This window comes from Parasteatoda tepidariorum, chromosome 8, assembly GCF_982258835.1.
Source record: "Parasteatoda tepidariorum strain Cologne lab strain chromosome 8, Ptep-v5.0, whole genome shotgun sequence".
Taxonomy (NCBI): Eukaryota; Metazoa; Arthropoda; class Arachnida; order Araneae; family Theridiidae; genus Parasteatoda; species Parasteatoda tepidariorum.
Window position 1 is genome coordinate 106,777,759 of NC_141762.1, and position 27,018 is coordinate 106,804,776.

The 27,018-nt window shown below is 26.8% G+C and overlaps 1 protein-coding gene across 16 annotated transcripts in view; it reads left to right on the plus strand.

Moving 5' to 3' along the window:
• Positions 1 to 27,018, plus strand: part of LOC147806647 (uncharacterized) — a 74,337-nt gene that overhangs the window by 36,185 nt on the left and 11,134 nt on the right. For 11 of the 16 annotated variants that reach the window (XR_015428427.1, XR_015428418.1, XR_015428422.1 and 8 more), the window contains 5 exons: positions 6,059 to 6,169; positions 8,103 to 8,230; positions 9,166 to 9,318; positions 13,884 to 13,961; positions 24,367 to 24,466. Coding sequence is in view for 1 of the 16 variants with exons in the window: in XM_087149211.1 (XP_087005337.1) it covers positions 8,172 to 8,230; positions 9,166 to 9,318; positions 13,884 to 13,961 (290 nt within the window). In the remaining 15 variants the exon portion in view is untranslated. Of the gene's footprint in view, positions 1 to 3,239; positions 3,295 to 6,058; positions 6,170 to 8,078; positions 8,231 to 9,165; positions 9,319 to 13,883; positions 13,962 to 24,366; positions 24,467 to 27,018 lie in introns of all 16 variants that reach the window. The other 5 variants (XR_015428423.1, XR_015428419.1, XR_015428431.1 and 2 more) reach the window with 3 other exon arrangements.

Sequence of the window (27,018 nt, forward strand, 5' to 3'; positions counted from 1 at the left end):
TCATAATTTAAACCACTTTGATTTTTTTTTAAATGTCACTGATTTAAATTTAAAATTTTTTTTTTTTAATCTAATATGTAGCTAGTTATCATTTTTGAGTAAAATTTAATGCTTCTTAAACCTATTTATCATTTATATAGAATCTGTATTTATAAGTTTATATATTTTTGGAAGGTAGGGGAAACCATTTTCAAATTTTTTATGTTCAGCGGCAACAAAATACCTTTCTCTTCATGTGTTCTATTCCAGCAGTGCCAGAATTGTTCCTTTTCATTTGTTGTTAACATACCAGAACTGCTCTTCACTACATATAAAAAAGAAAAAGTGATTGGACTTCTATTTCTTAGCCTTTTATTATAATTATTATAATTAGTTTACATTTCAGAGTTAAAAGGAAAATTTTTTTTTAACTAAGTTCACAAGAAATATTTTAGTAATTTCATGACATTAATTATGAAATCACAATAACCTTTATTATACAGATCTTTTCTATGAATATTTTTGAGGATGTTGTTGCATCTCAAATGCTTCCAATTAAATGATGAACCATATATTTAGCCATCTAATATTGAACAGATAACAGAAGAAAAGCTTACTTATGTCTCTGTGAGAGGCTTGCTTTTTTAATTTTGGTGACTGTCCTAGTATACTCAAATGAAAAATAAAGTGGAAAATGAAAAAGCCAGGAAGTTAATATTTTTAATTTAAAGTCCACTCCTTAATTATTTTTAGAATGAACTAAATACATCTGAATTATTTGATTTGCTATGAAATTTTTATTAGTTTTAATCAATATTGCAAATGACATATTGGACAATAATTATTAATATCAAATAGTTAATTTTATAATGTGATATTTAAATTGTTTTAATACATCCATATTTAAAAGAAATATTATTTCTGAGACTGTTAGGTAATACTTGAAATTTTAGTCAAATATCTCTATTGCATTTAAAATACATTTATTCTTTTATGTTCATTACTTAACATTTCAATCACATGCTTTATGTCTGCAAAAAAATTAAATATTTTTAAGGGGTCACAGTGCCTAAAAAATGACCAAAATATCGAATTTTTTTCATTGCTTATAATAAAACTTAAACTAAACTCAGTGGCGCGACAGCCCATCTCAGTTTTCTTGACCTTGGGCTCTGGGGTGCAGGAGCAGATGTTCCGGTCAGATGGTCAGCCGAGCGCGGAACCCCCAGTGTTTAGTTCCCAAGCATGCTTGGTACTCATTTATCGACCCACTGAAGGGATGAAAGGCTGAGTCAACCTTGCCCGGCCCGAGGATCGAACCAGGGACCTGTGGCACTACAGCGCGAAGCGCTACCGCTCAGCCACCGGGCGTCAATAAAACTTAAAACTATTTCAAATTCACTGAAACAAAAATCATCTATCTATCTACATTTTTAAGAAAGTTATGAATGATTTTAGATTGTCCTAATACAGAAACTTGCACAGCAGACAGATTTTACAGTGCTTTTTCTCATAGATGATAATTTTGTGTTTTAATCTTAATTAAATCCCTAAGGAATTTTTTCTATTTAAGATAAAGCTTTGAAGTAAACTTTTCTATCTTAAGTATAATACATTTATTTAAACTGTGCATGGAATAAGCATTTTATGAGATATTAAAATTTTTACAGCACGTTATATATACCTAACAGGAATTTTTCACCTTTTTTTCTACATTTTTACAAAATAATCTATCCAAAATATTCTAATTGATATATCAACAAATGAATGCACAAAATTGTTAAGATGAATATTGTAAGCACTAAGAAAATAATTTTTTTGAAAATATGTTCAAATAAAAAAGCCTTAGGGATTTAAAAATTTTGAATTTTTCAAAATGTTAAAAAAATTAAACAGTTTAATTACTTTTTGAAGATAATTTATTGATTATAAGTTAAATGAGCATGTAAAGCATCCACAAAATGAATGATTATACCTTTATTTAAAAGAATTGTTGCAAAGGTACTGTGACCCCTTAAAAACATGCTAGACATCTAATAAAAATTTAAAAAAATAATATCCGGCTTAAATGGAAAATAATCTGATTTGAATAAAATTAATCTGACTTTTTTGATTTTTCAAGCCAATTGCAATTTAATTTGAAGAAAATGCATGTGTCAACAATACTTGATAATTCTGATAACAAGATTCAAAAATCACAGTGAGTTTTGAATTCTGCTATCAGAATTATCAAGTATTATCAAGCATAGTAGAAAGTATAGCGTAAAGTAATGTGTGAAACATTAAGAAATGTGCAAAGCAGATAAACCGAAAATTCAAGTGAGGCGTGTATTATACAGTAATGTGTTAAATAAAGTGTTAAATATAAAATAAAATATAGAATAGTATAAAGCAAAAAATTTTTATAAAAGTGTGTCATGTAAAATATAGAATAATTAAGCTTGAATTATGCAGTAACGCGTAAAGCAGAAAGTATAAAATATAGTAAAAATAAAGTGTAAAGTAAAGACGACACCAAAATAAAATATTGTAAAAAGCACAGCCTAGTTTGAAGTTTAAGCGTCAAGTAAACTAAGCATAAAGTAAAGTATGAAGTAAAATAAAATGTGGAGTATAAATTAAATCAAGAAATGTAAAGTAAAAAAACAGCTAGTAATGTAAAGCTTAAAGAAAAAAGTGGAAATCATAATGTAAAAATTGTGTTAATTAAACAGTAAGCATAGAATTAAATGTAAAGAAAATGCGTGTCAATTTGAAATTACAGTCAACCATAGAATATAAATTATAGAGTAAATTAAAGCATAATGTGAGTTTTGACTAAAAATAATAAAAGACCAAGACTAAACTAAAATTAAAATAACGTGAGAAATATAAGGGCCACTTTTTTAAAAATTTAAAACTATTGAAATAGCTATCCGTATAATTTATGTACCTACCAACATATTCCGAATAATTTTGGTGGCGCAAACTACTTCTTGGAGTTAATATTTGCTACTGCAAGTAGTATTTACTAGCTATTCTGGTGGCGCAAACTACTTGGAGTTAGTATTTGCTAGCTATTCTGGTGGCGCAAACTAGTTGGAGTTAGTATTTGCTAGGTATTCTTTTGGCACAAACTACTTGGAGTTAGTTAGTAATAAAATGTTTCTTCGAACAAATAAGTAATAGTGACCACATATCCATATATGTCATAAATTTATTATTATATTAAAATGCTGATATTTTATGCATATCTTATTGATTGATTTGAATTTTATAAGACAGGGTGTTGACTTTATGATGGGGAATAGTATTGTGTGATTCATCATGGCTCTGGTAGGAATTGTATTGTAGTGCTTTAATAAATTTTTGGGCCGTTCAAATGTAACGAAAGCACCTAAAGTCAGATAGGCATTACAGCTATATATTACTTTGAATATCTAAAACTCTCCTAAAAATTTTTATATCCCTCTTTGAAAAATATATTTTTTTATATATTGTTTATTACATGATTGCAATTATTTAAAAATTGAAATATAAAATTTATGATTGATATTGTCTGTAAAAATTGTAAAAAATTGAGAATTTTATGTAAAAGTAAAAATATTTTTTAAACTCCATAACATTGGTATATATTACAAATGAGAAAAAATACTTCAAATATAAAATGCTTGTTTATTAAAGTAATTGATTTACAGAACTGTTAATAGAATGTCTTATTTTCAACCAGAAGCTTGATAAATTCATTAAATTACTATTATTTATGTGTCTGTAAAAAATTGAGAATTTTATGTGAAAGTAAAAATATTTTTTAAACTCCATAACATTGGTATATATTACAAATGAGAAAAAAATACTTCAAATATAAAATGCTTGTTTATTAAAGTAATTGATTTACAGAACTGTTAATAGAATGTCTTATTTTCAACCAGAAGCTTGATAAAATCATTAAATTACTATTATTTATATGCTTCGCATTTTTTGTAAAGAAGGAATTTGGGACAATATAGTAATAAGTTACGCTTTTTTTTCTTCCAAATATGATATTTTTGCTGTTCCTGTTAACTGTTCCGAAAGATACTTTCAGCATGCTTCCTGCAGTTCCATTAAATGACAATAAATGTTAAATATATCTTTTCACCTACACAGAAAACGGCAAACGTTACATCGAGAGAAAAACCACGAAAACCTTACGTGTACCTTCCACAAAAACATTAGCCCAGCGATAAAGGGAATTTAACCCGTGACCCATATGCAGTGATCATCTTTTACTTAACTTTCTGGTCGGAGTAAGCTGAGAGTGGAATTCATATAGCCCTGTCATTGATCGTGGGACAACTCATTGGGAAGGGAATTTGTTTTTTGCTACGCCAACGTGATTCCTCCATGACAATTTTATTTTATAACCGTCATTGAACAGCTGACCCAATTTTGGATTTATGACTACCAATGTTCTACTACGTAGCCTTGTAATTCTGAGCATAATCCAGAAGACAAGTTTTCAAGTATTGGGAGAAATTTGCCTTCATGGAGCCTTTTTTTTAATAAAATTAACACGCACTTGCGTTACACGGAGAAGAAAACCACTAAGACATCCCACGGTTAATCTGACTGCAAGGGGACTCAAACTCATGATCCGTCTGCCACTGAGGATATTTTACGCCAGCACTAGGGTCGATGCGAGCCGGGTGCGGAATTCGAATCTTCCAGTCATTGGAGGAATTCGCCCCCGGATCACCTCATTGGATGGCAAGAGCTCTATACCCTGAGCCATCACGGCATTAAAACTAGGTCTTAAATATTGCCTTTAAATCAATTTCCTTTTAAAAATATTTAAAAGGAAGTTGTGCAATTTCCTTTGTCAAACTTTTCCCTTATTCGTACTTAACATTAGTTTTAATATTTAGTGTTATTATTATTATTTGCTTTGTACTTTTAAATTTAAATTATTATTTTATAAAAATCTTTGATGAAAGCATTATACACAGAGTTCTCCCTAGGAATAAAAATGGTCAGGGTGCTTTCTCACAAAAAAGTGCTTAGAGTTTTGAAAAGGCACCCACTTAACACTGTAAAAATATGTAATATTATGTAGTACCTGAATTTGATCCTCAACAATTTTCCTCTTATACTATTTAAAAAATTTACCCTTTTATACTATTTTATGTGTGTATTTCAAAAAGTAATTCTCACTCATCATTAAAATAAGAAAAAAATTTGTAGTTTACAAGAAAAAATTAATCAAAGGCATACTAAAAATATCACTGTGCAAAATTTTTTTAAAGCAAACTAAAAACTAAATGATTATTGATAAACAACTTGAAAAAAACTTTTGATAAACAACTTTTTTCTATAATTTAAGCTGAAAATTACGAGAAAATAAATATTTAACGAAACCTTTTCTTTTTCAAAATTTTTTCAATGCCTTTTTTTTAGAAAAAAGGTACTGAAAAAATAACTTTAGAATTTAAAATCCGTTAAAAAATTCATCAATTATACCCTTCAAAAAAAAAGAGAAAATTATAAAAATTTAACCAGTTGCAAATTATACTGACAAAAGTAATCAGAATTAAACCTATGTATGCAGATAATTTTACCTGTGTAAAATTATTGTTTAAACAGTGGACAGTGTTTTTAAGCGATGATGGCTTGTTATAAAAGGTCAAGGAGGGCACATGAAAGGATAGGTAGGCTAGGGTGCCCTTCTAAAAAGACTTTGGACAAACACTGTATACTTGAAAGAATACTTTAAGGACTAATAAATGGCTTCTTCGTCCTTAAAATTTTGATGATCATTTGATTTTTATGTTTATTTATTTTTGAAACACCAATTTTACTGACTATGCTGAGTGTTTTAGTTTAAATAGAATTATTTATGTTTAATATTTATGTTTGCAAACGTGAACTATTCCATTAAAAAATATTTGAATATTTCTAAATTTTCAAATGTTTAAATTTATTGATATTGTAATTAAAAAAACTGTTTTATTTTTAGTTTAAATTTTATGTTTTTGTATTCTTGTGATAATACATTATTTCCAAAGCATTCTAACTTGCAAGCCAGGTTTTCCTAATTTTCTTCTTTTATCTTTTTGCAAAGATGGAAGAAGCATTGGCTCTTGTTCAGACCTATAATTTAGATACTGATCTTGTGTACAAGCGTCAGTGGAGAAAAATGCCAGCTACTGTTGAGACTATTCATAACTATTTAGTAAGACTGGTATTATTTACCTTCAAATTGTTTCTCTATTTAACACATTATAAAGTATTTATCATTATGTTTTACAGGAATCGAACAATAAGTTTTTTAATCTAGAATGTATAAATCTAACATTTCAGTACTGGGTACTCTTCTAAGGATGTAGATCAGCTTTTTCTCTTTCAGAAAACTTGATCTGTTAAAAAGTTCTAAAGAGTGCAGAAGAAAGTTTTTCATTGGATCATAACAGCTTGGGGTTATGCTAGAAAATAGAATTCATTAATGTTATATGCTAAAATTGCAAATTTTAACTGACTGTAGATGAGTCGAACAGTAGCAGCACAAAATCTATACAACTTTTATACTGTTTCCCCTACTCAGTAACTCTTTCCAGGGTTAGCTGTTTTTAAACCACAGTTTAAAACCAACTCTTTTTTAAAAAGAAACCAAGATTAATTTTTTTTATAGAAATAATTTGAAATAAGTGATAATATAAGTAACTTAATTTTCTATTACTTATAAAAATACTTTAATTTAAATTTCATCTAATGAAAAAATAGTAAATATTCCAAAAATATATTTTATATTGAGTTTATTGCTAATATAAGTTTAATAAACAAGTGTGGTTTCTTAATGTTTACGTATTATTGCTCTACTACAAAAATATATTTATAAAATAAATTTACGTGTGTAAATTGAAAGCTAAGTCATAATGCTTCTAAAAAGTCTTAAAATAATACAGACCATGAACAACTGCATTTTCTGATAGTTTTTAAAATTATTTAAGAAATGTAATTATAGAATGAGTTAAATTTTTTTTCAATTTTGTTAAATAATTCATTTGTATTCTACAATCCAAGGAAAAGAGGTCCCTTTCTGAATTTTATGTTTTTTATTTTTCAGATTTTTTAAAATTTTTCTGTTACCAGTGTAAACAAATTTTTATTGTGTGTATGCTGTATTATTTTATTTATGATTCTAATATTTTCAAAATAAAATACATTTATAAAGGAGTATAATTCTGTAAGATTAAGAAATATTTCAAATTAATTTATATTACCAGTATATATTTCTTTAATATTGTATTATTTATAAGCATTGTTATGGTTAAAGCTTGATTGTGTTAAAGATAATTCTCAAAAAAGTAGTTTATTCTTTATTTATTATTAAATCATTAGCGCTAAAACATATTTATTGCTTCAGTATTTTATATTTATGCTACTATGTCGTTAATAATAGTTAATTATGCTTATTAAGCAATAAAGCATTGAAATGCAGTTAATAATTAATTAATAATGCTTAATAAGTAATGTTCAAAAGTGACATTTTCATCAAACTGACTCACATGAAGAACTCATTCTTTTATATACATTATTAATATAATACTTTGATATCAAATTTTTATATGTTTAGTTGAAATGTAAAGTCATTAAAATTTTGATTGAATTATAATAATTTAAATATTTCGTTTTATTGTTCTTGGTTCTCTTGAAGCTTGCAATTTATAATGCATGATTAAATTTTAGATAGTTAAAAAGAGGTTAATAAATACTTTATCATGTTTCAAAATTTGTTAGTATTCCATGTTTTTAATGGAGCAAAAACAGTGTATTGATAAACATATATTATTTAATATTATATTCTTTGGCAAATAAACTATTTACTTTGGATTTGAAATATGTTATATAATACTGTTACTCTTAATAAATTTAGGTTAAAATCTTTTGCATTTTAAATGTTCTAAAAATTAATTTTTGTTGAGAATGTTAGATAATTTTATAAAAAATATATAGTTACATCTCCTACAATAGTTTTTAAATCAAAAAAGGTTTCTTTAAGCACAGATTTTTGGCATCATTGTTTATTCATCATTGTTTTATTAATTTTTTCAAAGTGATAGCTTCAATAATTGCATTTGTAGAGTAAAATCAAAAAGCAATCCTAGGTTCTCCATCAATGCCTACAAAGAGTGTCGTAGAATTCTGAAGCTGCCAAAGAACTTATTTACTATGGTATGAGAGGCACAGATGTAAGAGCACTCGTTGCCATTGGCAGATGCGAGAATCAAAAAAGGTATTAATTGTACTTTAAATCCCATAGTATGTTACTATCCTCTGGGGTTTGTAAAATCTCAAAATATTTACTTACCTTCCCATAAATTATATAGTATGTCACTTTTCTCTGGGGTTTATAAAATCTCAAAATATTTACTTACCTTTTTAAGTTTGTTAGTGTTCAAAATACATACCCAAAAGAAATTTTTACTTGTCTTAAGATGCATATTTTTTTTAATGCTTACTAATAAAAACATAAACAACCAAAGTTTAATTACAACTGCTTTTGTGCTTCCTTTCACATTTCAGTTTTAACCTGTATATTTATTTATTTTTTTTGCGCGGTGATTGACTGTTGTAATAAAAATAAGCACAACTAGCAGAATAAAAAGAAACTTTATAATTTCTCATTTATATTATTAAGTTGCTAAGTATCATTTAGGTTTTATTATATGCAATAGATTTCTCTCCTTCTCTTTGGTACATTTTATCCAGCATCTTTGCAATTTTTTGTCAAGTTGAAGAGGTACTAATTCGGCATTACAGTTTGCACAATTCCTGAATAAATGTTTTCATTCCTGGTCGGTAAAAAAAATATAGGCATGTTCAGAAATTTTACATAACTTGGGCAAGTCAGGCATTAAAATTTTTTAGACCTCTCTTTTGTTTGGTTGATGTTTTTAAGAAAAGCATTAATTTTATATTTTATAATTGACATTAAATAACAAATCCATAGCGGATCTAATAGACTTTTAATTTTGAAACAAACTCAGAAGACAAGAGAACACTTGATTTAAGCCAACTCCCCCTCACAAATCACTTATTGAGAAGGACACATATCACATTAGTTTATATGTATTGTATAAATAGCTTATTGTTATGAGTTAGTTGGAAAAAAAATTTCCCTTGCTGTTTGCTTTGTGGAATATATTAAGTACATATAAATATTTCTAGGTTTATCTTACCATTTTATGATGACTTTGATAATGAATACATGAACCATTTTGCTTATGACATCAATTATGATGCTGGTCAGATTTATGAGACGAGAAAGATAAAACAGCAGAAAAAGAGAGCTGAGTTATTGAAAGAGGTTACTCTTACAAAGTAATTATAGCTCTTAACTCCTCATACTTTTCTTATAGTAATTGATATTTGAAATGATTAAAATGATGTAAGCTAGAATTGACAGTAAGATTGATATTTAGATTATAGCTTATTGTAAATTATGTTGTTTACGGTAAAATTAATGTGAAAAAAAGGTTGTACAAATATATCAATGTATTGGCGTAGTCAAGGAATTTGTTTTTAATTCACAAGATTGTAGAAGTTTTTCTTTTTGTGTAACATTAGTTTATATCTACTAAAATTTTCATTACGAAGAAATTTGCATGTTTTAGTTAAAAATATTATTCATTTAAATTTTAAACAATTGTATCGTAATTAATATTTTAGAATATGCTGCTTTACTTAAAATATACCTTAAAATTTAATTATGCCCAATTTTAAATAAATCAACTCATTTTTTTTTAAATCCATACAATTTTGTAACCATTTTAACGAAAACAATATAAAAAATTATCTAAGCTATATTATTCAGAAGGTGTAGAAGTAATCACAGTAAAGCATTGTTTGCGCACATTTTTCAAACTTACTATAAAATTATAAATTAACTATAGACCTCATAGGTTAAAAAGTGATTAATCCATTTTGCTCAAGTAATGTTCGGTAATGTCTAAACAATTAAGTTTTCCTTGCAGAAATATGTTATAATGAATATATATTTTAGGAAAATCTGCTTTATCTCTAAACTATTATGACTTTTTACAACAGGGTTCCCACATAATCAGTTTGTAGCAAAATATCTGTTATTAATTTTCAGACTTAATCTGGAGCAGAAGCTTCTAAATTATGTTGACAGGCTATAACTACTAATGAGGTAGCATTGGTTTTCTTTTATTTCTACATTTGTTCTTAAATTTTTTCTCATAATGTTTTGTCTCTTAATTTATGTATTTCTAAAGAAGTAATGAGTTTCATAAATTTTTAAAGTGTCATTTAATGTTTGATTAAAATAAAATTTTATTGTTTTCATTTAGCATTTTTTCTCTCTTTCTCTTAGTAGTTTAAAGGCAATTAAACACATGTTTACACTACTCAACAAATTATTTCTGTTTTTTTATACTGATATATGTTATCATGTCTAGAGCCTAATGTAAGAATAATCATAACAATATTTTAAAATAAAATAAACTAAGGATTTAAAATTCTTGAAAAAATCTTTTAATTAGCACTACAAAATTGAATGATATAACTTTTCTAGTCTGACTTTTAAATTTGAATTGTTTGATTGTTCTTATCTATAAAAATTTAGCCCTTTTCTACTGAAAGACATTACATTTTGTCAAAATTTAATATTGATATATACTTTTGGGTGTAATTGTTAATACAGTGTTATTGTTAATTATACGACTGCTATGAAAATAGCGTAAGAAGTAATTAAAAAGAATTTGTACTCTTCACTTGCCAATCCCTCGTAGGATTTAGCTATATTTACATACTATTTTTTATTATGTATTCCTTTCGAGAATAGAGGAATCAAGTTAATTTTTTTTTTCTACAAAAATGTAAATGACTAAAAATGCTTAACCAAATTTTGCATTAAATATTCCTCTATTATCTTTTGTTTTACTGGTCACTTTTATTTCGAGCCTCTAAGCATCATTGTTCCAATCAAAGCCATACATATTTTTTCCTGCTTTACTTTGATAAATAATGTACAAACGATTTATTTCTTGAGAGAATGTAGGCAACTTAAAGTTTAAAAAAAGGCAAAATGAGCTCTCTGAAATAAAATAAAGCTCAAGTATGGAGCACAAAAACTACTCACCTTGAATAAATCTTATGATACGAAGATGCCATCATTGTATGTCATAGAAAAGTGTTTAATATTAGTTTGTAACCTTTCGGTGTTTGATTTTGTAATTTAATATATTTTCAGCACTTATTGTATAGAATATCTAAAGTGTGCCCCTCAAGATAGCCACAGTGGCTCAGGGGATAGAGCGCTCACCTCCCAATGAGGTGAACCGGGTTTGAATCCCAGTAATGGCTGGTCAATGCAAATTCTGCACCCGGCCCTCACCGACCACAGTGTTGATGCAAAATATCCTCAGTGATAGATGGATCATGGGTTATAGTACCTTTGCTGTCAGGCTAAGACTGGGAGATTTTGTGGTTTTTCTCCTCATGTAATGCAAATTCAGATTATTCCATCAAAAAAAATTCTTCAGGAAATTTTCTCCCAATATTTGATCCAGGAGTTCCCTTGTCTTCTGGATTGGGATCCAAATTACAGGACTATGGAGTTGAACATTGCTAATTGTAAACCCAAAATTGGGTCCGCTGTTCAGCTCGGTTATAATGCAAGATAAAATATTCACTATGTTCTCAATTGATGTCATCTCTCATTCAAATTTTTTAATTAATCAAAATTTAACAACTATTAAGTCAATAATATTTTATCTTTGATTATGAGTTAGGGCTTACGTCAAAATTAACGATTGCCACAGGGTGGCTAACTATTACAAATAGTGATTAAAAACTTGTTTGCCAGTCGCCACCTTTTATTAAAAATGTGAAACATGTGCACTTTATTATTGGTTTTTTTGTTAAATAAATATGGAATTAATGTGAATATTTCATAACACTTAGGAAATTATTTTATTTCACACTTGTTTTTTAAAAATTTTCTTCATTTTGCAATTGTAATATGTACCATATTTTGAGAGATGCTTTAAAAGAAATGCCTGATATTATTATTTATTGACAATTTTTAACCATTTAAAATTTTCTAATTTTGAAAAAGTTTCTACTGTTAAAAATGCTACAACTGGCTGTTGTCAAAGTTTCCTAATTTTGCCCTATACCATCTAACAACTCCTGAGTATTTTATGCGCATGGGCCTCAAGAAGTAAAAATTATATTGATCTGCATATCCTAGGTTTGAAAAAAAAAATTATTTTTTAATAAAATTTTAATTTTGAATTTTTTTTTCATTTGGGTAGAAAATGTATGTCTAGGTATGTAAATATATTAGACTAGGTAGTTCAATAAGAATACCATAAACCTGGGATTTACCTGACCGAGGAATACCACCGAGGATTCAATCAGAATACAATTAAATATCAATTAAGGGTGCTTCAAATTTTTAGCTAAAATTTGCAAGATGATGCTGTGAAGTTCATTATTTTAATTAATGAGTGTGAACGTCGTCAAGCTTTTAACTTTTTTTAAGTTTTTTTTTTCTCTAGGTAATTCTAGGTGGTGCTGTTGCAGCACAACAGCATTTTGATTCCAAGTTTTTCAATCCAGTGTGACCTGGAAGCGACCATTCAGTTTGCTTTTCACTCTACGCTTTTCACTTATATGGGAGCAGAAACATTGCCCCACCATCTGGGAATACTCGGTTATTTTCCTGAGACCACTTCACTTCCAGTCTCTGTTACCTCTTTACAAGAAAGTTCCTATCGTGAATCCCTCATAAATTTATAGATTAAATGTCTGTTTATATTGCACACCTTACATAGCACACTGTATTAAGAAGCAAGTACCTTAACAACATTTGATCTAACGGTTAGATTTTCATGCTCTAAGGGGTGATCTTAATCAAATCATTAAGATAATCTCTATGAGGCTATCTAATTAAGATAGCATCTTAGTAAATGAAGATCCAATCATTAAGTCAAAAAATATTGAAGTGTTTGCTTTCTTAATATTGTTACTTTAGGAATGAAGCTGCAAATATTGGTCTGAGTTCTTTTTAAAAAAGTAAAAATTACAAGTGAGATCCTATTGTGGATCCTTCATAAATTTATAGATTAAATGTTTATTAATTTGTTTGTTAATAGTGTGTTATATACAATGTGCAAAATAAAGAAGAGAGCACCTTTATAATTTTTCATGTACTAAGAAGTTATCTTAATAATTCTATTAATTTAGCATCTTAGCACATGAAGATAAAATCGTTAGGTCAAAAGGTATAGAAGTGCTCATTTTTTTATTTTGCACACTATACTGTTGCTTTTTGTATACTGTTGCTTTTTGTATAAAGCTACTAATATTAGTACAAGTTCTTGAGAAGAAGAAAAATTAAGAGTATTTAGTTACTGATTTAAAGGACCATTGACTAAAACATTGCACTTTTCTAAGGAGGCTCTACCAACCTGCAGGCCAGGGGCCAAATTAGCCTCACTGCCTTAACAAGTGGCAATCATTTTGTGCTTTCAAGACAAAAAATGCTTCTAATGACAGTTAATTATTGTTTTACATACTGTATACAAATAATATATGCATTAACTTTTATATTGTCAAAGGCATGATAGATGTTATGAACTTAATATTTCTTTTTTAAAAATTTATAATCTTTAATAATTTTTTAGATTGCCATCAATTCTATTAAAAAGAAAACTTTGTACCAGAGTAGTGCAACTTGTAGTCCTTAAAAAGTTATTGTATGCAATTTTTAAAAAAATATTGTTTTTATTTTGTACTATAAGATATTTTTGTCTTTTCCCAGTATTTGGAAATATTTGTCTTTTGAGCTAAATTATTTCTTCAAAGTAGTGATAAATGAAATGAATTTTTTTATTCTCTTTTAATTTTCTTGGCAGTGACTTAGATATAGTTTTTTATCCGTGGCATGAACAAAAACTTAGAGAGCCTGACTGGTGTGAAAATGAATTTGACAAGTAAGTGTTCTCCTTGTTAGTTGTCAATTTAAATTCAGATTTTTTAAATCAAAATTAAATAAACCAGTTTTTTAATTTATAACAATTTTCTTTTAATTGTTTGTAAGCTGTGCAGAAGATGAAGTTATTATATCCATCTTTTAACTACCCGGTGTGATTTTAACTATTTGCACTAATTCACAAAATCAAGACCCTGGTTGAAAGAATGTGACTTAACGTTTATTTTGTATTCACAAATTACGAGTAATTTTTTCACAATTTTACAGAAACGGACCTTTTACAAAATGTCTGGACAGACCCCTGACATTTATCCCTAAGATATGCAGCATTAGATTTATCATATTCTTGAAAAGAGACTTCTCTATCGTGTACCTTTAGTCTTGAGCTGCAAAAGATTTTTACTCTGTATTACTTACGTTAAAACTGTTTTATGAGTAAACTACAAAATATGAGTATTAAATATGAGTATGACAAAATACAAAACAAAATACAAAATATGAGTATAAAATATTTACTTTTTTTAAGGAAAATAAGTAGTTTAATGTCGTAATGATACCTAATCACAAACGATTTAAAAAAAGTAATTTCATTAAAATGTTAAATAATAATAATGATCAGCATCATTAGCAAAGAAGTAAAAAATGAAATTGATGTTTAGGGGAGCTTCATTCAAAGTAAAGTATAAGAAAATGAAACAAAGTGCCGAAAAAGCCCAATTCTTCTCAAGAACTACCACCAACAGGGAGGGATGAAAAACGCTTAGCCGATAATCATCATTAATTTTCCTTTTTACTCTACAGAAAGGGGATCTACAGCTGCACCTCATCAACAGCTCATCCCTATTAAAGAAAAAATTACGAATTCTTATTCTAAAACAAACGTATGTACTTCTTCTAGTAATCAATATTTAAATATCATGACGGACACACTAATATACATACAAAGAAATTTTTATTCCTAAAATTGCATTTCGTAAAATTGATCCTTATGATTCTCATTTTGACATTACATTATAATAATGCATACTGATTAATTCATATTGATACATAAAAAACTTAAAATTTTTAGATGTGCAGAAAAAGAGTTCTAGTTCTTACCACATAGTTAACCACATGTTTAAACTACAAATTACTAATTTTAGAGCATTTATTCCTTAAAAATATTTAAATTATTATAATTTTATCGTTGACCAATCTGGGCAACGAGGAGGCAGTGGGTAAAATTTGTATCTGTTTTTATATAAATAATTTGAAATAATATTTTCATTCAAGTTTTTTGAACAATCTATGATTTACCAGACTTGTCAATGAAAACTCCAATAAAAATGCATCATTAAAGCTTGCAAACATTCTCATTAATAACAATGTTATTTGTTTTACAGTAATTGTTTAAGAGTTAACCTAAATATGTTTCCTAAATATGTTCCTTTTCCTTCTTCAGTATTCATATTTATATAAGAAATGATGCTAAGACAAAGGACAGTAATTATGTATAAATTAACCATACAGGAATATAAAAACACTTTTAAGATAATTTCATGTAAAAATATTAAAATCACTCCCTGATGAAAAGAAAAAGAAAAAAATTCATCTTGGGAAACAATCAACTACAAGTATAAGAAGATCAAAAATTATAGCCTGATTTGATCTTTGTGTGTTGCTTTTTTATTAATGCTTATGTTAACCTGATTTTTTTCTTTTCTTTTGACTCTTACTGATTTTTACTTGAGACTATAGTGTTGAAGTTGATCTAATCGATTAAGTTGCTCTCTGACCAATCCTAAAAATTTCCTTTCATATTAACTTGGAAAAAAAAAAGGCTGCCGTGCTCACCGAACTTGATACTTGCTTTTTCTCTATATCAAATAAATTTTTAATACATTTTTTTCTATATCAGAAAATTGAAAGGGACACCGCTTGTTTTGAGAGTTTAACTTAATGTTTGCTATTCATTTTGCATTTCTGCTCACTTAGAACTTTAAATTACTAAGGTGTGTAGAAAACTATACAGGGATTACATTGGAAGAAAAAAATTAGCATTCGATAGGTAATTTAAGAATTTGTAACTTATAAACTTGATGGGAAAATAGACCAAAAATACTCTACAGGCTGCAGGAATGCAACTGAGTTGAAATTTGGCATGTTGAAAGGACCAAATTTAATGCAGAGTTTTTTGTTTTTTTCGCTTAAAGATTTTTTTCCCTATATAATAAATATTTTTCCATTGGAAATTCATCCATTGGAATGTAGAAAAATTTATCTTTTGCGCGATTTTCATAACTTCAAACTTCCCTTGACATAAAAATTTACAAAAAAAGACGAAAAATTTTTTTATAAATATTGCCAAATATAAATCTTAACATTTATATAGACGTTTTAAAAAATATTAGGAAAAAAGAGAGATAAAAACAGTTTCGAATATTATCCGGTTTATCATATAAGATCATCATTATATATTATTAACAAGAAAAATTATTTCTTGTTTTAATTGCTATTGTCTCGCACATTTTGTTCTTAATTTAATTATTTATTCAAGTGCATTTGATTATTTTCAAATCAGCTATCATCTAATTTTTGTTAGGATTCTTAAAATAAAATATGCTTCCTCGAAAATTATAATAGTTATATATTTTACAAACAAAATGATTTTTAATAAACTTTTAAGAACAAGGGGAAAGAACGGTTTATGTCCACTGCTTCTGGTTCTATGAAGAAAAAAAATTTGTGCACGGGCAGAAACTGCATATTTATTGTGTAATAACTCTCTACGAGAACCAATTTTTTCCTTGTTTTTATTTGCTAAACTAAGTAATCTTCAAAATACAACTAATGGCAATACAATAGTAATTTTATAAAAGAAAGGGGGAACTAAACAGTTCTCCTCTTTTAATCTACAATCATGAATGACGAGCAACTACTGGGGCTGATGAGTGAAACGAACAGGTAACGGAGCCTCCCAGTAGAAAAACAAAAGGATGCTTACAAATAATCTATGACGAAAACTATTATTTGTGAGTGTATGATGCACATTTAGAATCATTCCAAAAGTCGGACTGTGAAGGCTGATGAACTGCAGGCAAATCATTTGCTGCAGTCAAGGCATAAATCATGTCACAATCTAAAAATCATTTTATTAGTGAAATATGTGCATGATGAGTAATTTATCTACTAAGGCGTGTTTTTGAAAAAGTTCTTATTAGCATTAATTATTATTATCGGAATTCTACTTGACTAATTTTAAAAGAGTTCTACTACTTAAAAGGGAGGTGGTATGAAAATGATTTTCTTTTGTAGCATGAAAATTGTCATTTGTAGGCAGCAAGAAATACCGCTTTATTTTTCACCTGTTCATGATTTAAAGATCTCCCCTAATAAGTCCTAATTACAAAATAATTTTATTTCATCTAAACAATTATGCCTTTTCTGAAATATTGAGCTTCTGTATCTTCAACTATAAATTGGAAACTATACTAATATTTCAACTCGATAAAAGTCGAAATTTCGGTACTCTTAACGTTCTTTTTATATTTCAAACAGGGTTCTCCCACTAACTTCAGAGATTTAAAACATTTTACACATACTTATAGTTGTTAACTCTCCCAAAAAATTTGTTGCAAGAAATCTTTTTAATGCATGCATAGGAAACATTTTTTTCCAAATCAGCATTGAAAATGATTAAATGTGTGTTTATTATTTTGTGTTGCCACTGCAAATTATGTTTCTTTCATTATTCAATAGTTACTGGGAACGGAGTAATTTTTTTATATGTCTTTTGATTTGAATATTAAATTGATTTAGTGGCAGAAAAAATTGGTAACTTTTTTTAAACTATGCTATGAATCTTGTACTATTTTCTGCTTTAATTAGAGTGCTATGTAAGTCTTGAATTAAATTATATGATAAATTTAACTATAAAGCAAAATTGAAAGGGAGAAAATTTTAATGTTTATTTTAGTCTAATTTGCTATTTAAAAAATTGAATTTAAAATAAAGCTTTTTAAAATGAAATAATTCTAGTTTGAAAAAAACTATTTTGCTCTTTAATTGATAAATGAAGTTGCTTATTTTTGTATCAAAGATTTTCCGAATGACACATTTTATGCTATCGCAACACATGAGTTATTAATTTCTTCTCTGCTTGATATGGATAGCGAAAGCTTAAGGTTTGAAGGTCAAGCCCCGGGGGATGGGGGTTCCCTACGAAGACCTCCTCTCATTCTCTTTTCAAAAGCCACACCAATCAGTTTACAGACACCCATGTAAATGTTTTTTGGCGAGATTCTAGAGAATCAAAAGCAAAGCAACCCTACAAAAAAAAAAACCACCTTGTCTTAGAGAGCCATGCTGTTTGGATTTTTTCTCACTTGAAACTTGTGTTTTATTGCAAAAAATATATAATTTAAGAAATTTTCAACAGCAAGATAAGAAGTATTGGATCTTTCGTCAATAATTTTGTGCTTTCATCATTTCTTCATACATTTTAAAATATTATATATCAAGCCGTAGACAGAATTTTCTTTCGGAAGAGATTTAAATTTGTAATATATAATATCGCATTTCTTAACAATTACAAATTCGTAATTAACTTATCTTGCATATATCTTCAATTTATAACGTTATACTCATAAATAATTTTTTTTCTATATGTAAATCATTACATGCAAAACATTTGCTTTGCATTTTCTGTCAAACCATTTTTTATTAATCAATAAAAGGAAAATATTGTAAGACAACGTTCTCTCATAAGTATTTAAGATTATTTTTATAGTAATGATAGAAATGTTTATTAAAAACTCAGGGAAAAATTTTACTATTTCAAGAATAGGGGAAATTTCTTATTTTACAAGGGAAATTATTTTTTGTCAAATTTTTTTTTCGGGAGGTGTTTAAGCCCTCCTCCATATTCTATTCCTTGCTTACAGCCCTGTAATAAATGATAGGATATTGAGTTTTAAAAGCGTATTAATATATCAGTGTTTTCACTACAGAGCGAGAATCTCGCATATTTTTTTCTTTTCTCGCTTTAAAAAATGGCTACCGCAAGAAATTCATGCACTCTATAAACCAATTTCAAAATTCGCGAAATTCTTGCATTTTGAAAAAAATTTCTCATTGCGCCATTTAGAATGAAATCCCTTTCACTTTTCTTCCTGGAACTTTCATTATTTTCAACATCTGCCCCATTATCTAGCTTCCCTGTTTACCAGTATTATTCAGAACCTTTAAGAACAACAGAACACCATCCCTCAGAACCTCTTTCAGAACGCATTTCTCTGCAATTACGTGTTTACCATAGGTAAGGTTTCTCCATGTAAGAAGTTCAAATTTTTTGCGCATTAATGTAAAATGAACAAATACATTGCAAAGGCAATATCTTCTACTCCGAAACGAACACATATGAAAATGAAACAAATGTGGGTAGAAACGATCAAAACGAAACAAACACGCATTTGAGCAACCTAATGAGAATAGCTGATGAAAAAGTAGATGTAGAACATTTTCCATATGATGATGCAAAAAAAAATATTCAATGCTTTAAAAATTAGAAGATGTTAAAAATGTGTTATAATTAAAGAAATGATTTTTTTTCAAGTCTCTTTGTGTGTTTTTTTTTCTTTAATTTTTAGATATCTCACTTAACTTTTTGAAATCTCACCCTGTTTTTGAGAAAGGGTGAGAAATTCTCACCCATTTTTTTTTTGCGATGAAAACACTGTATATTGTAGTTAAGTTTTTCATAAAAGAGAATATTTCTTAAAATAGTGATAAGTCAAGGAAACGTTAGTGATAATTTTACTGTAAATTAGAAAAAGGAGAAGAGCAGGCAAAAAAAATCATCAGAACATCATGAGGGAAGCAGTACTTTCATATAACACATAACAGTTTTATATAACAGTATTTTCAATACAACTTGGGGTTAGTAAAAAAAAAAAAATGATTATACTTGGTACAATTATTATATATTTCCTCAGAAGTGTTTAAGAAGCTCACCATAAATTAAGTAATTGATTTTCAAACTATTTTACTTTTTTTTTATTTTAGTCATAGATTTCTTTTCGAATTATAGAGTTCTTTTTTTAAAGAAATTCTATTTAAAAAGAATGGTATAATACAATACAGAATATAATTAAAAAAAAAATAGATTTACTCAAATTACTCTATTTATCCCAAGATCACGGAAAAATTTACTTAACTCGCAGCTCATTTTTTGATGCTTTCATATGTAACACTCAATCTCTTACCAGATAAATATCAAGTACCATAAGAAAAACAACATTCATTTTAAAAGTAATTTTCGTTTGAACTAGAAAGGGTTACTTATAAAAAGGCTTTATTCATAAAAGTTTAAAGTATTAAAAATCAACTTTCTTTATTAATTTTTTTAATAAAAAAAAGAGTTTATAATTAATTAAAATAAAACTTTATTTATTTGTTCTATAACATTTTAATTTGTTAATGTAAGATTTGTCGTAGTGGATAGCATGGATTAGCTGTCCCCATAAAACATAATGTTCCTTTACATAATTCTGTAGTTTCAATTTTTCCCCTTCATAGGAAAAAATTAAACAAACTTTCCACTGGCAAAGAATAAGAATACTTAAAGAAAAGATGGCACGAATTTTTTTTTTTTTTCAAATTTAATTTTATACAAATAACATTAAATTTTAAAAAATAACATATTAAGTATAAAATAGGTTTTATTTAGAGTATTATTGACAGTATTAAGTCATCTGTGACTGAAAAGAGACATGAAAAGAGCTATAGTTAGCAGAAATTAATTTTATTAACCATCAGTAAGCCATGCTATTTTATGGAAAGGGATTTCCATTTTCTTTTATACTGTTTTGCCATAATATTTTAAAAGAAAATAATCTTTGATACTGTTGTTCTTATCTTGATTTTTAGCGATTTGATATGAAACTGACTGTTCTAATCTTTTCGAATTCTGAAGAAAATAAAGCCCTCTTTCTCCCTTTGCTGAGGAGGTATATGATGTGAAAGCTAGAAAAATAATTTCCCTGCCATCTATCGGAATCTTTTGAAAACACGTCTAAAATAATAAACAGTACCCTCTTTATATGGCATTTAAAAGATTTTTTTTAATTATTATTTCAAATATAAATATGATGCTACATGGAAAAATATTCTTGCTATGTAAATGAAAAAGAAATATGTTGAGCATTTTTAAAGTATAATTTTGATTTTCATTTATATTCTGTGCTAAAATTTAAAATAAAATCATTTTATCAGTAAATCGTTTTATTGTAAATTGTCTAATATTTTGAAATTCAATTAATAAAAATTCCAAATATTTTTTTATTATTTAAAAATGAATTTTTAAAAACAGAATTTCTTTAGCAATTACTATTTTCAAATATTGCCCCAAAATTTTTTGAAAAAAATATTATTGAGTTTATTATACTAGAGTTTTGTTCTAAAAATTTAAACACATTTTATTTATGCCAAACTCTTAAAACCCTTTTTTAATCCTGTTTTTAAAAAGTAATTAAACTGAGATTTTAAGTTAAAATAAAAATTAAATATTGAACATTTAAATAGATTAAAACAATTTATGTAAATTAAAAATGTCCTATTTTAACATTTATTATGACATAATACTTAAATTGTAATTAACGTTTGCAAATTAATAAAATAAAAAAATGTATTTCATAAAAAATCGTTACTTTGAACGAAAAAAATTTATGATTAAAAGGAGGCAATTAAAGTACTTTTTCTTTTTATCTATAAATATATTCATTATTTCTGAATGTCTTCATCATTTCTGAATTGCGTATTAATTTTACTTTTAAAGAAGGCTTAAGGAAAGATAATTATATATATATATATATATATATATATATATATATATATATATATATATATATATATATATATATATATATATATATATATATATATATATATATAGTTATAAGTAGTTATAGTAGCTCATTTCAGGCTTCTTCCTAAAATGCCTTAATACAAACAAGAATGAACCTTTAGCTTTTTCCTGCTATTATATGAAATTTTTTTAACTACATGTTTTTACCATCTATTTTTAAAATAATAAATTTTTAGGAATCATGTAACATTAAAAATAAATATATCTTTTATCTAATAAAAGAAAAGTCTTTATTTTAAAATATGTGTTTAATACAACAAATTAAACATTTTATAATAAGCAATTAAAATAAAAACATTTTTCAATTAATTTAAGAATTGTTCTAGTTATAAATTATAATAATTTTATTTTTAAGGGAAATAGTATTAAATTTCATCAAAAATATTTACTTCAAAACTAAGAATATAAACAAATTTAATTATTATACTTCGAGAAATGCTTTTCAGAATAAAAAATTCTTATAAATATTTATTTAAAAATTTTAAAATATTTAATTTCAAATCGAATTTTTAATCGAATTACTTTTTAAAAGTATTTAATAAGCAATCCCAGAATTCATATTTAGGTTTTAGCAAATTAATAAAATGCTAACTTTTTAATGTTTTTTGTAAAATTTCTGCAATTTTTAAAGAATAATGAAAGTACATTTTTTAAATCGTAATATGCTAAATGTTTTATGGATTTTATTCTTCTATCTTTTTTCAAATTTTCGAGTTAATAAAAAAATTTTATACCAACTCTACACTTTCTCATTATTAATCAATCTATTCATTGTTACTTAAAATTAATAATGGCATACAATTATGGTCTTGTAACCAATTAATAGTAGAAGGCCAAATGACACTTTTAGTTTTCGGGCCTGTATAAGTGACGAAATTATATCGCCGCCTCTTTATGCTAAAAGATAGGAGAAAAAGAAAATCAATAAAATATGGTTAATATTTTATTCTTCGCTAATTTTTTTATTTATTTATTTTCTTTTTTCATCTTTTCGAGTTAATGACCAATTTTTTTACCAACTCTACACTTATTCATTATTAATAAAATAATTCATTGTAACCTTACAATTAATTTATGGTATACATTTGAATGTCCTGTAACCAATTAAGTGCAAACGGCCAAACAGCACTTTTATTTTCCGGGCCTATATAAGTGGCGTGTTATACCGCCGCTTCCGATAATGCCTCAAAACCAACGGTAACGGACCCCATTGTGTTTGCCGTTAACGTTCCGAAAATGCCAGCTTACAACCTTACGTTTGCCGTGAGGTGTGTGCTTACTGGGATTACTTATTTTCTTAATCTTATGATAATTTTTACATAATGAAATTAACTTAAATGAAATTATATTTGTTTGATATTAAAGCATGGATTTGCTTAGAGTATTTAAAAAATGTGGACAAAATGTTGGTTTATTAGAATAGTAACATATAATAAGTTGTTGAAGATCCTGCTATGTTTTTTTTAACCACTTTTGTAATAACTTTTTTCTAAAAATTCAATAATAAAAAAATTAAATGTTAATTTAGTCTGAAGGGAATTTTTTTTCCACAAATACAAAATTATTTTTAAGCTAAATAAAGTTATTTCATGGATTATAATTAGCTAAAAACAAATAATGAACTGAAATATCCGCAACTTTCATATTAATTTTTTCAAGGATAATGGCTTTTAAAGTTACTGAGATTTTTGTAAAATAAAATGTTTTAAATAAGTTATAAGTTAGTGGTAGAAAACAATTGCGTTGTAACTTACAGTAAGGCGAATTTTTTGCAATAAGTTTAACTAAGTTCCTTTGAAAAGAGGTTCAACTAATTAAACTTCTTTTTTGCAACCAAGTTTTATTGTTCTTATTTATTAAATATTGAAAACTGATTTTGAAATCGGTGGTAAAAATAGTAAATCATCTCAAGAAAGATAAATAATTTACATTCATATTAGTGCAATTTTCAATTTAATTTAAAATTTGCATTATCATTCAAAACTTTACATAAAAATAAAAAACATTCTTATATTATAAAAGTCAATTTTTCTACTTATGCATTACATTTGGATGGTTTGTTCAGTGTCTAAAATAATGTCAAAACATACCTAAATTTTTTTAAAAGGCTTAAATTGTATGAAGCAGTGTGACATGAATGCATAAATTAGATATTAAAGATCTAATACTTTTATTTATTCAAACTGTATTCTTGTTTTAATCATTTCTAATTATCCAATTTTTTTATGTTTCATTTACTTTATATGAATGATGCTTGATAAAAATTTATAAGAAACAATATTTTTTTTAATTTATTTTTTTGATTGAAATGTAAAGTTAATGTGCAAAGTGTAAGTTAAAAACATTTTTAAATAAACTTCATAGCTTATTATAAAGATTGTATCAATGCTAAGAACAAGTTTATGTATATTATAAATAATTTAGTATACTAATTTTATTGTAATATTATATGTGTTTTATGAAAATAATATGCTAAAAAAATAAAAATTATTTTCTACCTAAGGCCAGATGGTATTGGAAATGTGACTGTTGAAAAGTGATATTTTTGCCAATATTGAGGTACAATTACGAATACTTCTTGAAAACCGAATTATTCATTTTAGGTAAATATATTACTCTTTTCTTTATAATTTACTCTAAATTAGCTTATTATTTAAAATCCACTCGCAAATTTGTTCTCATAAGTTTTGGTTATCCTCTTAGAGGTTTTCTCTAATGTACCCGAGTTCCCTTTTTTTTCTTCGCTCTGGACTCAGTTAATAGCAAACTTTTATCAGTTTATCTGAAGCAGATAATATTGTTTACATTTGATGCAGTATGGCCAATTTTTGAAGCTCTACTCTTAACTCAACTTTTTTTTTAAAAAATTTAAGATATTGTTTAAATCTATTTATTTCGTAGTTTAGTGTGTGTAATTAAATGATAAAGTTTTAATTTATGCCTCTAATATTCATTTTAATGTTCCTTTAATTTTTCTTTCAATGCGACTTGAAATAAACTGCCTTTTTTCTTTTTCATTTTTTAATTTTAGTTGATAAATATTCATCATTTCAGGACATTACCATTTAATTTTTAAGAGTTTTTTAATATTATTTTGCTTACTTAAAGTTATTTAAAAATTAATCTTAAATAATCTGTCAAAAAATGAAAGAAAAAACATCATTTATAGAGCGAATTATCTTTTAAACTTCTGTGATTTCAAAATTTTTTATTTTATCAATTTAAAATTCCAGCTGAAGCAAGCCAGTTATTGGCAAATTGTTTTTATTCCGAAATGAGAACAGAAAAATCAGAAGTATTTATTTCATTTCGGATGAACAATAAAAGTATCTATAGAATATAATTCTGCAGAAAAAAATTATTTGGATTTCTGTATTTTTCAGCTATTTTATTGCTTTAACTCTTTTATTACTCTGTTTTTTTAAATTTAAAATCTATAAATATGAAGATGCAAAGTATAACAGTTTTGGTTTTATCTATCATTTCAATTAGAGGAGAGTGAAGCATTCTAAAAGAAAAGAATAGTGTCAACAAGGGTAATACCTCACATGGAAAAGATAGTGCTTTTTTGGGGGGGGGGGGCAGTTTTAAGGTACCTAAGTGGAAGACTCACACTGACCTTCAAAATTGACAGAATTCAAGAAATTCAGTTCTACTGGTAACACATCTGCTTATAAGGCTTAAGTAAAACTCTAAGAGAAGAAGTATCAGAAAAATTTTTGAACTAGAATCCATAACTAAAACCATTTCCTGAAATTTTGAAGAATTAAATAAATGTGTATAATAATTCAATGTGTAATAAGTAAACGTAAATTTATAGAAAGCATAATGTTTTTTTAAAATTCATGATTGTACTAATAAGTAAACAGATCTGTAAGAAACAGGGTTTGAAAAATCCCAGCCCACCTAGATTTTTCATCAGAAACGTGGAGTTTATTGATTGGGTTTTTTAGATGAAAATCTCAAGTTTTTTTTTTTTTTTTAATTCTTTAAATTTGTTTCCTAAATAAAAAAAAAGCATGATTTGCTTCTGACAAGAATGTTAAGTATTTGGTAACTATTTATAATTTGTTTTGTTGCAATGTAAATTTTTTTTAAAGTTTTAGATTGTTACGCTATTATTTTTATTCCTTAACCTTTTCACGTGGGCGCAAAAGTAAGAAATCGAGATCCTCTGGTGGGCTGTTTCTGAGACTGGGGGATGGATTCAAGAAAGGGAACCGCTAATCCCTAGAACAAGACAAGTGATGAGTGTTAAACATCCCCGAGAGTTTTATTCTCCCTCTGTTATTCTAAACGCCATTTGCTATCTTTTACACCACCGCAGTTCGGGATAACAGAAATACCACTGGGGATGGATTCCAGTTTTTTGTTGACGACTAAGAAAGCGCGGGAAAACTTCTTTGGTGGTTTTATAGGATTCAAGGTAAAAAACTACATTCCGAATGTCACATGTCGACTATTTAGAGTGTTTTATAAACATTCAGAGTTAATGCGTTGTGTAACAATTTCCTGATTTTATTGTTTTAAATTCTATAAACAACACATAATCCTAACCACAGTCCCGAAAAACTATTCATTACGCTAGCTATAAAAATATTATGCGCGCACACACTATATATATATATATATTGTTTAAAAAGTTTTTTTTTTGTTCTATCAAATATTTATTTACTTTAAGATTAGTGAAATTCAAGTGTGTCATTGCTTTACATTAATACTTTCAGCGTATTATGAAACATTTAAACATTTTACTGTTTAAAATGTAAAAATATTATTACAGATTTGAAGAATAGTTAAAAAAAACTTTGTTCTTTGGAATATTGTTTCAACGGGTAACTCAGTTTTTGAAAATTTCAGTTTGGTATCGCTAGCGTTATTTAAATAAGTTATTAAAGTTATATCTATTTTTTTATAAGCTCTTTGATGCCATATTAAAAGGATTGGTTTATTTACATGTTTCCGCAAAAAATAAACAAGCTAATGAGGTGCACAGTGATAATAAACACTCTTTTATTGAGTTAAAAAAACTTCGGAAATTTCGAGGACCAACGGGAAAAGTTGGGTCTACATCCATTTTTCACGTAAATAATGGATAGATCTTCCTCTCTTGCATTTTGGGGATTACTATGTTTAAAGTGTGAAATCAGTTCTT